This window comes from Salmo trutta, chromosome 32, assembly GCF_901001165.1.
Source record: "Salmo trutta chromosome 32, fSalTru1.1, whole genome shotgun sequence".
In the NCBI taxonomy this organism is placed as follows: Eukaryota; Metazoa; Chordata; class Actinopteri; order Salmoniformes; family Salmonidae; genus Salmo; species Salmo trutta.
The window spans coordinates 17,609,510-17,624,220 of record NC_042988.1 but is presented as its reverse complement, the minus strand read 5'-3'; the positions used below and the strand labels follow the sequence as shown (position 1 = coordinate 17,624,220).

The 14,711-nt window shown below is 43.2% G+C and overlaps 1 protein-coding gene across 2 annotated transcripts in view; it reads left to right on the top strand.

Annotated features, from left to right (window-relative positions):
• The first annotated feature begins 710 nt into the window (after positions 1-710).
• Positions 711-14,711, top strand: part of LOC115171281 (protein shisa-8) — a 92,858-nt gene continuing 78,857 nt past the window's right edge. For both annotated transcript variants that reach the window (XM_029727944.1, XM_029727943.1), the window contains exon 1: positions 711-3,550. In XM_029727944.1, the coding sequence (XP_029583804.1) occupies positions 3,009-3,550 (542 nt within the window). In that variant the 5' untranslated portion in view covers positions 711-3,008. The remainder of the gene's footprint in view (positions 3,551-14,711) is intronic.

Sequence of the window (14,711 nt, the reverse complement as noted above, 5' to 3'; positions counted from 1 at the left end):
TACTCCTTTCCTTAATCGCCATCCATCCATCCCTCCTGCAGTCTAATAATTCCTTTCCTTTCAAAGTCGCCCGCCCCTCTCCCCTGCTCTTCAGTCCCTGTTACGTTATGCTCTCTCTCTCTCTATTTCTCTCTCTCGTTCTCTCTCGTTCTCTCTCGCTCTCTCTCTCTCTCTCTCTCTCTCTCTCTCTCACTCTCTCACTCTCTCACTCTCTCACTCACTCACTCCCCTCCCTCTCCTCTCTCACTCACTCACTACTCACTCACTCACTCACTCACTAAATCAAATCCTGCAGCACATGTTAGAGACATGCTCACACAAATACCAGGGGGGTGCATCGGCATTAGCACAATCACCCTCACACATGGACACATGCAGTCAGCACCACTGCACTCATCTGTTGAACCGAGGGGGGTTTAAAAAGAGAGAGGGGGGGAATGATAAGGATAGAGGATGGAGGTAAGGTAAACAGAAAAGGTTAGACAGGAGGTAAAATAAATGAGGGGATAAAAAAAGAAAAGAGAACAGAACGAGAGAAAGGAAGAGAGACGGGGAAAGATGTAAAGAGATTTGGAAGGAGAGAGTACAAAAAACATGGGACACAGCCTAGGGAGGAGGGTGTCAGTGACAGAGAGAGAGGGGGGGGGGAGTCACCAAGAGAGGTGCGCTCATTCGCTCATGAGAGCGAGTGAGAGATAGCGAGAGAGAGAGCGAGGGAGAGAGCGTGTGAGCATTTAGTCCTGCCAGAGCACAGTAGTGCAACATCAACGGAGACGGGATAAAGAAGCTCTGAGCGAGGGACAAGGAAAACAGAGGAATACACTTCTGAAGAAAAACAAAGAGGGGATGGAATGAAAAAAAGCATCCTACTGCTGTTGGTTATCCTGTTTTATCCAATTTCTGTTGGAGAATTCCATAAGCAAAGAAACAGAGAAAACACATACATGTGATATATATCTAAAATTCCTATACATATATATCAAATTATGCCTGTTTTCACAGAAGCTGCTTTTGGGGAAGGACTGTGTTGAGGTCCCTTGCATAACAATTGGAAGACTGCTTTAATGTGCAGCATTTGATAAAACTGTTGCATATTAATGCTTTTGCATATGAGCGTGATAAAAGACCACAAACAACACAAACAGCTTTGCTGCAGTCCCATTTTTGAAGGCTTCTTGAAAACAGGATTTTGCGTTGCCTTTTGTTGTCGCCTCTCCAGTTATTTTGCCCTTGGAACAGGCTGGGGAGTTGAGGCTTGGGTGTGTTGAATGCATGGACCGCATTCCACAGGCTCAGTAATACCTTCTTGTATTCACAGCAGTAACGCGGCAGAAAGCCTGCTCTTTAGTTGTGTCTGAATGAGGGAGAGGTAAGTGAGGAAAAAACAGAAGAAAGCAGAGAGCAAGAAACAACAAAAAAAAGCAGCAGAGAGGGATTATGGAGTCTTGGTAAATAAACGAAGACAGGGAAAACAAGGAAGGGACCAAAACAAATTAAGCAACTAGCGATTGACTACAGTAAAGAAGTGGGACACTACGCAGAAATGTAATTACACCGCATGTTCGCTCAAAAGTGAGCTTCTCATAAATTTAGACTAGGGAGGACTGGACTAGACTCCACAGGCTGGGGGGATTTTTCAGCACGCTGCCCTTGTCATTCCCCTATCCCCTGCTTGGTAGCACTTGTGGGGTTCTAGTTGTCTGGCAGCAGAGCTGTATTGGTGACCACATCTTTTTAGAATCCCTCTCAGGTGTGGTGTGGAGCCGATCCGACAGCACCAAGAGAAACCCACAACAACAGAGAGACTGGACCCCCATCCCTCTAAACCCATTAAGCCAAACTGACACTGACGGAGCGCTGTCGCCTATGGATTTGAATGTGTGTGTGTGTCTGGGAGAGTGTGTGTGTGTGTGTGTGCGTGAGTGTGTGTGAGAAAGGCTGCCTGCCTCAGGTTCTGAGGACCTCTTTTAAATCTGGACTAAATCATCATTTCAGATCTCATAGGACAATATTGAAGAACTGCAGGCTGTGCTTTTGCTAGAGGAAGTGGAAACAAAAACCAACATACATTTTTTGGAATTGCACATCTTTAAAGGAAAGGAATGAGAGCATTATGTTCCACTTAGCAAAGGGATTAAAAATGGCTACAAGAAAAATAACAAAGAATCAAATGAACATTCAGTTGGAGACCAGGCAGTTGCTCGAGGCAAGATAATCTGAGAGGGGAATATCAACAACTCCCATATATATAGATTATGACAAGTGGATTATCTAGAAGTTCCAGTGCTTGCCGTTTCCCCCACTTCAGTATTGATTAACGCTTGGCAGGGCAATTATCAAAATCTATGTGTCCCTCTCCTAAATGAAGACGTTTACAGAAAGGAGCTTGGATCCTTGAGGACTCTACTTTTCCGCTGGCGCTGTTGGGATTCCACATCTCTCTGATTTACGGGTAACACTTTCTTTATTGGGGGGAGATTTTTTTTAAATGCCACGGGCCAGTTCATTTCTGGGTGACACCTCCTAAACTGGAGGTGCTCCAGATTTCAGATCACATCTGCTATTGACATTTGGCAGAAAAGGGCGGTATTTTCGCAACGCTGCCAGAACTGTGTGTCTGAGTCTGGGACTGAATCACTGGGGACTCATTCATGAGGAGCAGGTTGAGAATCGGGAATAGTTTGTTTCACTTACTTGCTCATCCCCCTTCTTGATGGCAATTTATTACTTTACACTGAGCCCCCTGTTACTGAGTGCCGTAATAACTCTCAGCAAGGTAATTGAAAGCTCTTATTCTTTCAGGCAGTTGCTATGAATATAAACTAATCCATAAGCGCTCAACTCCTTTTCAAGTCTCTAGTGTGTGAAATACCTAAAAGGTTGTTTGTCCATGTCAGTTTTTTGGGGCCAGTAAGAAGCCTGCATTTCTGAAGTTGGTGTTTATTGGCCTGCACCAGCTTTGAGACACTTCAGCAACTGAACAGAAGCAGCATCCACAGGTATCAAACATGGCTTCCCATTCTGTGCTCATCTGCCTCGCCTTCAGCTTTCTGCTGGGCTTCACTTCACTGGGCCAGAACTCTAGAGAGGCTGGGGCCGATGCCCAGGCCACCAACCAGACGGCAGCCACCTCTGATTCTCCGGAGGCTACGCTGGCCACTCCGGTGGCGGAGGACCAGACCATCCCAATGATAGGCAGCCGCTGCCGGGGCTACTATGACGTCATGGGCCAATGGGATCCACCGTTCAACTGCAACGCGGGCGTCTACCTGTTCTGCTGCGGCTCCTGCTTTTACCGCTTCTGCTGCCAGTTCAAGGTGCACAGCCTGGAGCAGGAGGCCTGCTCCAACTACGACACGCCCGTCTGGGCCAACACCGGCAAGCCGGCGGCCCCCGTCACTGAGGTGCAGGAGGAGCCCGACCGAGACCGCACCCACATGATCGTCTACATCATCTGTGGCGTGGTGGCCATCATGGTGCTGGTGGGCATCTTCACCAAGCTGGGCCTGGAGAAGAGCAGAGGTGGCCAGACAGACATGACCAACTCTAGGTAAGAGAGTAGCAGGGGTCATGGGCCAGTGGGACGGGGTGGCTGGGGGGCAGGGTGGATGTGGTTGTGCTCTTACAAGCGATAATAGGTGTGACCATGGAGTGTTTGCGTAAAGCTATTTGTGGAGAGCCCAGACTATGGCTTCTAGTACACTGTGAGGGAATCAGAGCTGTTTTTTTTTGGTGGACTATTGACATGCGCTGGCTGGCGCAGTGCCAAGGGCTAATTCTAGTTCAGCGAAAGTGAAGGGAGGGCTGGGTGTGACTGGCCGTACTATTGGTTGTTAAGAATGAGACCACAGGGATGGCGTTAATACAAGTCATTACCGGATCTCTCAATTTGGGGGAGGGGGACTTCAACCACACCAGTATTATTATTGCGAGAAAAGATGGCCCCGTCACACCCTCACAGGTTCTGTTTTCTCAGAGGAGACAAGCTGCAGGGCTGAGGGGGTGAGAGAGAGAGACAGGAGCCTCCAATACCCGAGTCATCTGCTGTATTGATGAGCCCAATGACAAAGGCGGGGGGAATGGAAGGGCAATCGTGAGGCTGGGCAGCCATAATTTCCCCTGATTTACCGTAGTGCGCAGGGTTGTTTTTACGAGCCTCGATGAAGGCGTCCTGCCATCCGACAAAGGGGGGGAGTGGGGGGAGGGGGACAGAGAGAGGGGCAGAGGGTGGTATCTTATTGATCAGCAGGGAGAAACCCAATCAGGTCAGTCAGCCAGTTGTCCCAGTCACTGGGCCCATTGATTCACTGAGACCCCAATTTCAAGGTTGTGGATGGCTAAAACACGCACACAAACATTGCAGATGCCAAGGGGATAGTTTTAATTACGTTACTTGAACAAAAACATACTTTAATAAACTGTGACTTTCCAAAGTGTTTTAGCTTTTGCTGAATGTATCTCTTGAGTCTAAGAGAATAGATTGATATGATTTGATATCAGAAAAGGTATGATCACTAGTATGAGAAAAGTAATCAAATGTTTTCATGAACATGAAACAGGGCCTTTAGATCTGTGATATATTAGAGGGAAGGAGACAGTTGTCTGTGGGAAAATTACATTCAAGGCCAATCTCTTTAGTTGTGCCTTGTGGCTCATTACAGGGGTACAGTATCTGAAATTTGCTTCTCACAGTGTGTGTGTGTGTGGTGTGTGTGTTTGTGTGTGCATCCTGCGGTAAAGCTTTCTTACAGTGTAACAGAATATGTCTGGTGTTTTGTTGTGCATTCAAGGAGTAATTGATTTTATTCCTTCAAAATGCCTTTCAACAGCTGAATGTTATTGAATGCTGTATACTATAGCACAGTATGGATGGAAGTTAGAGTAAGATGAGCACACATTTTAATAACAGCTTTCTGTTATCAGATATTCTATTGTTAAATGTGTAGTAAACTACCTGTGAAATTGATAATTCAAATTTTCTAAATTGGACATGTTTCTAAGATTAAAAATGTAAGTGTGATGTATACAGTATATACAGTACCAGTCAGAAGTTTGGACACACTTACTCATTCAAGGGTTTTTCTTTATTTTTATTATTTTCTACATTGTAGAATAACAGTGAAGACATCACAACTATGAAATAACACATATGGAATCATGTAGTAACAAAAAAGTGTTATACAAATCAAAATATATTTTATATTTGAGATTCTTCAAAGTAGCCACCCTTTGCCTCGATGACAGCTTTGCACACTTTTGGCATTCTTTCAACCAGCTTCACCTGGAATGCTTTTCCAACAGTCTTTTCGTCCACTCTGTGGTTCAACTCATCCCAGCAATTCAACCATGAAGCCTGATTCAAGCAGTCTCCTCTGAACAGTTGATGTTGAGATGTGTCTGTTACTTGAACTCTGTGAAGCATTTATTTGGGCTGCAATTTCTGAGGCTAGTAACTCTAATGAACTTATCCTCTGCAGCAGAGGTAACTCTGGGTCTTCCTTTCCTGTGGTGGTTCTCATGAGAACCAATTTCATCATAGCGCTTGATGGTTTTTGCAACTGCACTTGAAGAAACTTATCAAACTTCTTGACATTTTCCGCATTGACTGACCTTCATGTCTTAAAGTAATGATGGACTGTCGTTTCTCTTTGCTTTTTTGAGCTGTTCTTGCCATAATATGGACTTGGTCTTTTACCAAATAGGGTCTATCTTCTGTATACCAACCCTACCTTGTCACAACACAACTGATTGGCTCAAACGCATTACGAAGGTAAGAAATTCCATAAATTAACTTTTAACAAGGCACACCTTTTAATTGAAATACATTCCAGGTGACTACCTCATGAAGCTGGTTGAGAGAATGCCAAGAGAGTGCAAAACTGTCATCAAGGCAAAGGGTGGCTACTTTGAAGAATCTCAAATATGAAATACATTTTTATTTGTTTAATACTTTTTTGGTACTATATGATTCCATATGTGTTATTTCATAGTTTTGATGTCTTCACTATTATTCTACTATGCAGAAAATAGTAAAAATAAAGAAAACCCTTGAATGAGTAGGTGTGTCCAAACTTTTGACTGATACTGTACTTGTGTGAGATAGTAAACTCTCACAAGCTGACAGCTATCACTGTGCCACTGCTTGCTTTGATTACAAGACACAGTTCCCATCATACCCTCAGCAGTAATCACCATTTTTATTCAAACCCCCTGCGTTTGAACCGCAGCCTAGGCCTCTGTGCAACCTTGTTCCCCTGTACCACGGTTCCCCTGTACCACGCTTCCCAAGCGGGTACATGTGTTTGTTTGCCCCACCATAGCTAGCCTCATAGTCTCCAGCACACATTGAGTGAAATGCAGCACAGAGCTATAAAACATGCATCATGTCCTTTAATGCGCTGATTCCGGCTCGGGTAGAGAATTATTAATGTGCCAAGCCAACTTCAACTCAGCTAATCTCGTGCATGGCTTAGTCTGATGTGGATGAGCGGGGAGAGAGTGCTTTGCGTTTCCCTCCAGATTCAGATATCGAACTGGAGGGGATTTATGGCCCACGCCGTTAGCTCCTGACGTTTCTAACAGGTTGCTCATGTATGTGCAGCACAGCAGGCTTAGTCCCTCACCGAGGACAAAACATTTCATAGTTTGAAGGGTGAAATATTTCAGCTCTGTCTCAAGCTTTAAAAAACGTAATTTCATGTTCTGTGTGCTTACAAGATGCTTTTACTTATCAGTGAGTGGCTCACCTGTTTAAATCCTTCACATAGGCTATTCCATTCATGCGGCTGGATGTTCATTTTGAGCAATTCAGCTGAAGTGTTATCCTCAAGGGCACGGCAGCAGCCTGACCCACCAGGAATCTAAACAGCCAATACTTAGAATACTATTCTAACAATTCCCACCACTGCTCTTGATCATTCATAGCCAATGGTTGCCTGGCTACCCATCCACATCGCTCCGCCCAACGGATGTTTCTTCTCCACGATGAGTCTGGACTTGCCTCCCACCCCGGCAATTAGAATGCAAAATAATTCTGACCGCTTTGATTGGTCCCAGACAACGATGGGTTGGGCCAGAGCCGGCCTACACGATGACATGATCAAATTTGATACTCTGATTGGTTAGACCCGGTAGAGACGATCCAATCGCTGATGAATTTGTTTTGTACAAGGCCCGTCATTTTGAAGTCACACAAATGACTTTAGGATGGAGGTTTTAAACTGAATGTATGTAGTGATCGATAGAGCAGTGGAATTAAATTCATGGTGAGTCATCAGGCAAAACCAATGCCAGCATTGAAAACAGAAAAAAATGTATGTGTGGTTGCCTTCACAAATTAAAAGGGCAACAATTGATGTGAAGCATATTCCTCCAGTATAACAGGGGATTTAACATTATGAATATCATCACCTCTTTCTCCACAGAGGTCCCTGATGCATATGTAAAACAACATTCTATGCCCTATTATTTTCCACTACGCACTTAACACAAAAAACAAAATAAACACTGATGCTTTCTTGAACAACAAAATAACCTCCCTCCCGCAGTGCAGAGTCAGACCAAATTCTTTATCTTATGAGCCCCCACATTCGGTGTAGCTGCACGAAGAAAGAATCAAACTTTATCCAATTAATAATGCAAGTGCGCTTGTATGGAGCCATGCGTCGTCTGCGGCTGGCCTTGTTGTCCCTTGGGACTGAGGCCACTGTCCGTCACTTCATGTCAGTCACTGCGCACTGAGTGTACTTTGGTGTTCGATAACGCTCTATTGGAAAATATGAGACCTTAGACAGTGTTTCACTGACAGCCAGGAGCTCATCTGATTTGTGGATCTACTCAGTGAGCAACAGCAAACCAACAGGGACAGTGAGGGGTTGAAATATTGTTTCTTGGGGACATACACTGCCATCCATCTTTTGAGGCTTGAACACAGAAACTCTACAGAGGAATACATACGAGGGCACAGCCATTATGGCTCTGGTGTGGACACTGTACTCAGAGATGCCAACAGGTGAACGACTTAATGCTTGAGGGCAAAAACTGGTTCCCGTGAGGAGCAGTCATGCACAGCCTTCTATTTACCCTCTGTGGACACCCACCTGCTCACACATGCACACATACACACAAAAACACGTGTTCATAATAAGTGATTCTGTGTGCACTTCACGCAAACATTGGCAATGCACCACTTACATAAATACACCAGCCGTACACCTATGAAGAAAGACATGGTTGCTAACATGTATCAGGGCTCAACGCTTGTCCTATACAAAACGTTAAGAACGCCTTCCTAATACTGTGTTGCACCCCACCCCCTTTTGCCCTAAGAACAGACTCAATTCGTCAGGGCATGAACTCTACAAGGTGTCAAAAGCGTGCCCGTGATGACCCCAACGGTTCCCACAGTTGTGTCAAGTTGGCTGGATGTCCTTTGGGTGGTGGACCCTTCTTGATACATACAGGAAACTGTTGAGCGTGAAAAACCCAGCAGGATTACAGTTCTTGACAAAAACCGGTATGCCTGGCACCTACTACCATACCTCGTTGTAAGGCACTTAAATCTTTTGTCTTTCCCATTCACCTTCTGAATGGTACACATTTAATTGTATTTAACAAGTGACATCAATAAGGGATCATAGCTTTCACCTAGATTCACCTGGTCAGTCTATTTCATGGAAAGAGCAGGTGTTCTTAATGTTTTGTCCAAATGGACAAAATCAATTAATTACTCCAATTAGAATTGGATAAGAGGCCAAAATTGGAATAATATTCAAATATTTTTTTCATGTTCTAGGGAGTTTTTCCTAGCCACCGTGCCTCTACACCTGCATTGCTTGCCGTTTGGGGTTTTAGGCGGGGTTTCTGTGTAACACTGTGACATCAGCTGATGTAAGAAGGGCTTTATAAATACAGTCGTGGCCAAAAGTTTTGAGAATGACACAAATATTAATTTTCACAAAGTCTGCTGCCTCAGTTTGTAGGATGGCAATTTGCATATACTCCAGAATGTTATGAAGAGTGATCAGATGAATTGCAATTAACTGCAAAGTCCCTCTTTGCCATGCAAATGAACTGAATCCCAAAAAAACATTTCCACTGCATTTCAGCCCTGCCACAAAAGGCCAGCTGACATCATGTCAGTAATTCTCTAGTTAACACAGGTATGAGTGTTGACGAGGACAAGGCTGGAGATCACTCTGTCATGCTGATTGAGTTCGAATAACAGACTGGAAGCTTCAATAGGAGGGTGGTGCTTGGAACCATTGTTCTTCCTCTGTCAACCATGGTTACCTGCAAGGAAACACATTCCGTCATCATTGTTTTGCACAAAAAGGGCTTCACAGGCAAGGATATTGCTGCCAGTAAGATTGCACCTAAATCAACCATTTATCAGATCATCAACTTCAAGGAGAGCGGTTCAATGGTTGTGAAGAAGGCTTCAGGGCGCCCAAGAAAGTCCAGCAAGCGCCAGGACCGTCTCCTAAAGTTGATTCAGCTGCGGGATCAGGGCACCACTAGTACAGAGCTTACTCAGGAATGGCAGCAGGCAGGTGAGTGCATCTGCACGCACAGTGAGGCAAAGACTTTTGGAGGATGGCCTGGTATCAAGAAGGGCAGCAAAGAAGCCACTTCTCTCCAGGAAAAACATCAGGGACAGACTGATATTCTGCAAAAGGTACAGGGATTGGACTGCTGAGGACTGGGGTAAAGTCATTTTCTCTGATGAATCCCTTTTCCGATTGTTTGGGGCATCTGGAAAAAAGCTTGTCCGGAGAAGACAAGGTGAGCTCTACCATCAGTCCTGTGTCATGCCAACAGTAAAGCATCCTGAGACCATTCATGTGTGGGGTTGCTTCTCAGCCAGTGGAGTGTGCTTACTCACAATTTTGCCTCAGAACACAGCCATGAATAAAGAATGGTACCAATACATCCTCCGAGAAAAACTTCTCCCAACCAACCAGGAACAGTTTGGTGACGAACAATGCCTTTTCCAGCATGATGGAGCACCTTGCCATAAGGCAAAAGTGATAACTAAGTGGCTCAGGAAACAAAACATTGATATTTGGGTCCATGGCCAGGAAACTCCCCAGACCTTAATCCCATTGAGAACTTGTGGTCAATCCTCAAGAGTCGGGTGGACAAACAAAAACCCACAAATTCTGACAAACTCCAAGCATTGATTATGCAATAATGGTCTGCCATCAGTCAGGATGTGGCCCAGAAGTTAATTGACAGCATGCCAGGGTGGATTGGAGAGGTCTTGAAAAAGAAGAGTCAACACTGCAAATATTGAGTCTTTGCATCAACTTCATGTAATTGTCAATAAAATCCTTTGACACTTATGAAATGCTTGTAATTATACTTCAGTATTCCATAGTAGCATCTGACAAAAATATCTAAAGACAATGAGGCAGCAGACATTGTGAAAATTAATATTTGTGTCATTCTCAAAACTTTTGGCCACGACTGTACATTTGATTGATTGATATACAAATAAAAAAGCATACATGTCAAAGTATAGGTGATATCCATAGTTTATTGGCTACAGCCTCAAGTCCAAACCAATACTGTCATGATGGAGGCGCCAGAAAATGTAGCCAAACTTTAATGAGACTTTTAATTAGATAAAAATTATAGGCTAAACGGTAGGCATGTTTAACAAATAATTAACTTCTAAAGGCTTGATTCTGTCGACATACTCGAGGCACGGTCCATTCAGATCAATTGGTCACAAGACCGGAGCGTGAAGGACAATGCCTGTGGCGCACCGCACATCGCCCACCTTGATTCTGAGCAGAGGCATCAGCATTTTGAAACTATTTAACCATAAATGTAATTGTTTAAAACCTGGAGGTTTTATGTCATTTTATGACGCATGCCTTACCTTATTTCAAAGTAGCCTAGCCTAGAATTGTTGAGGGAATTATTTTATAAACATTTACTTAATATGCCATTGAAATCAGCATTTTTCTCATATTCCATTGGTTTTCAAATCAAGGTGGTGTTATTGTCAAAAGGCATATTCCTAGTCACATTAGTAGGGTGGCTTGGAATGAAACATCCCCCCACCCCCCCATAATTCTCACAAAAAACACTTTGTCACTAAATGTTTTTTTTAACACTTTCATTGGATGCCACTAGTCTTGCTCAACTAAAAATGTAATCTGTTTCATCTCAACTTTTTAATTCACTCCTACAAAACTATTGAGGTACAACTAATATTTTGTCATTTAGAAAAATATCCCCAGGGCAATCAATACAAGTCAATGGCACGTATACTAGCATTTTCCAAATCATAAGTTACTTACTTGAGTTACACAATCAATTTTGAGATACTTCAGGATGATTTGGACAGGAAGAGCAAAAATAATCAAATAAAAACTCATAATAGTGAGGATATTAATAGTGAGACGTGCAATGTCATTTTGTTCCAATATTTTATTTATTTCATTAAAATAAGATACCTAGACTTAACTTTTAAGAGTCAATTACAAAAAAAATCAAAAATGAAGCTTGTAAAATAGATTTTAATACACTAGTTTTCAGGGGGCGTTTTGCCCCGATAGTGGGGCAAAATGCCCCCTTTCTAAAAAGTTTCAGTTTTTATTGAATAAAATCTGCCTACTTATTTCCTTTCAAAATGTGTGCCTAAGGATAGCCAGTATACACATATCTACATCTTACCAAACTTAGCTTTTTTTCAGTCAGAAAATAGACATTTCCCTTAAAGAAATAAATTCACCCAAAACCACTCCTTCTAATTTACAGTGTTAAATAACACTCATACATGAGAGCAATGTTTTTTGGTGAACAAATGTTTAATTTTGGCATTATAATAAGGTCGGTAGCAACATGGAAAATCATTGTGGAAATCTGTTGCAGCTCAAGTTGACTACAAAATCCAATACTCTATTGGATGGTTGGCTACCTAGCTAAGTAGGTAGCTAGCTAGCAAACGTAGCTACACACAATAATACCAAAGACAATATCAGCATGTAAAGTAGCTGGTTAGCTGTAAAGTCACCTAAACAAACTGCACTATCAATTTACGAGTCTACAATCTCACCGTGTTCAACCTGCAGATTGATGTGCTTCACAGAGTGGAGTCTGACATTCGCAACAGCAGATATACTTTTGAGGAGGGAAACGTTGACCATGCTACGTCAATGCATTCTGTGTGATTCTGGGACAAGGAGTGAATGGGAGCCTATTGGGCACTAGCTCAAAAATCCAACATTAGCACGAATTTCGTCAACAAGAGGTACAACATTACCAATATTTTCTGAGATAATTTATGTGAGATAATTAACTTGCTATATGTGATATCGTATAGCTTTGGAATTGTGATATTATGTACTTTCGAGGAAAATAGGCACGTCGACATGTATACTGACTGAGAAGGGATTGCGTGGCGATTAGTTTAGCAACCACGTGACGCAGCATGACAACATGAACGCGATTGGTCAACAATCTGCTGGGTGGGGCACTATACATTGGATTCCTATCTCCTTTCTATGCACCCTAGACTAAAGAGGCAGACGATTAGGAAAAATTACTAATTTCTCGAGGTAGGAATATCGCAAAAATATGATCAATGGCTTATTCGAGAGAAGACTTCCTCCCGAGTTATGATATTGGCCAGCATTGAAATCTGACATGTATGATAGACGTTTTCACAATCTAAAAGTCATATTCCTATTAACTTCCAGTGTAGTGAGAGCAACTTTATCACAGTGCTATGTCATACCGGACAGATTCCTGCATGCTTGAACGCCAATACACATGAAAACATGAAATGACCCAGGAAATCGATAGAACATCGCTCAGAGATGAACAAAAACAATATAATATTCAAAATGGGTGAACCTTCCCTTTAGGGGGGCATTTTCCCCCAAGCTACCCTAACCCATGCTAGTTGATGCATCTTTAGAGCACCCCTCAATCTTAATTTCGAATGGATATTTTCATCTCTGTCACATGCGGTTTTGAGAACAGTGTTTTCCTGATTGCATTTTGGAACATTCACACGTAGCCTACAGTCATGTGTGCATTGTTGAGCGTATAAAATGAAGAAATACAACTTTATCAACATTTTAAGCTAAACGGTCTGATCTGTTGCATCAGCCTCATAGTTTTTTCTTTTTTTTCTTAATGTGCAGTGGTTGTATGAATTTTGGGTCTGTCATCCCAAAACTGTCCCAGAGTCTGAACCGTAGATATATTTTTATCGTCCAGGGATGACGGGATGCCCTTAATTTCGAGCCCTGGTTGTAATCATAATGTTGCAATATTTTATAGGCTTCCAAGTGTGGCCAACCATCCTCCAGGAGAGCCTTAAAGGGACAGTGTTGTATTTTGAGACAGGCTTCAATATGCAAAGAAGCCAAAAGACAGTGTAGCCTACATTTTTGTCTGATTCTCTATGGTAAAGAAGATAGCAATGCATTTTTGTAAGTCGCTCTGGATAAGAGCGTCTGCTAAATGACTTAAATGTTAAATGTAAAATGTTATTTTGTAAAGTGGTTCCTAGCATCATACAATGATGTACAAGTGGTGTTAGACCATTTTTTTTACTTGGCCTTTTGAACAAGTAAAAAATCTGTCCTACTTAAAAATGTCATGTCAAGCCCTGATGTATGCACACAAACTCATATGCCTGCACACACACACGCACACGCACACGCACACGCACACGCACACGCACACGCACACGCACACGCACACACACACACACACACACACACACACACACACACACACAGATAAAACACTTTTGACAGCAGGTGGTCCCCAGGCTTTTCCTTTAGCCTTTTCTGGTATATCACTCCTCACTTCAAACTGTCCTGTCCCTTCACTCCCTTCATCCAATGTCTCTATCCTTTACTCTCCCACCCCTTTCTGCTGGCCCCCTGTGCGCTGTCTGTCGCTCCAGATCAGGTCGGGGGAGCGGTCCATAAAGCAGTCAGGAGAGATGGGAGAGGCTGCTGCTCCAAAGTGGATTTTGCATTAGGTGTGTCCTGGATACGGTGGGACTGGGACCACCTCCAGGGTGTAGGTAATGAGTGCAGGCAGGGACGCTCAGATGTGCTATGTGCAAGACATTAGTTACAGTCTTTTCCACACATACACACACACACACGCGCGCGCATGTGAACATACAATACAAACAAAATGTGTTGTAGTCCAATAAAACCAAACTCAAACTGTCTGCTAGCACTAATAAGCCCTAGAACACCGAGACACCACAGGAGGGTGGTGGCACCTTAATTGAGGAGAACAGGCTTGTGGTAATGACTGAAGTGGAATAGGTGGAATGGTATCATTCCATTTGCTCCGTTCCAGAACCTTTATTATGAGCTGTTCTCCTCTAAGCAGCCTCCACTGCTAGACACTGTTACATGCTCCCAGTTTTACTACACCGAGATTTTATACAGAAACAACCCCAGAACGTTTTATCTTACAACCACACATCCCAGGCTTTGTGGGAGTGACATCACTTAGAAGGCCACGCCCCAGTGCAGAGCCTCACAGTGAGAGCTGCAGAGTACTGAGGACCGCTGCTGCATTATCCCAAAGCTACCTCTCACACACTTTATCCTAAAGACAAACTAACACAGCATAGATATCGGCACAAACAAGACATGACATTTACTAAAACTGTACTACAGCGTGGTTTTGACTTCAATTTTAATGTCAGTAGATAACTCTTG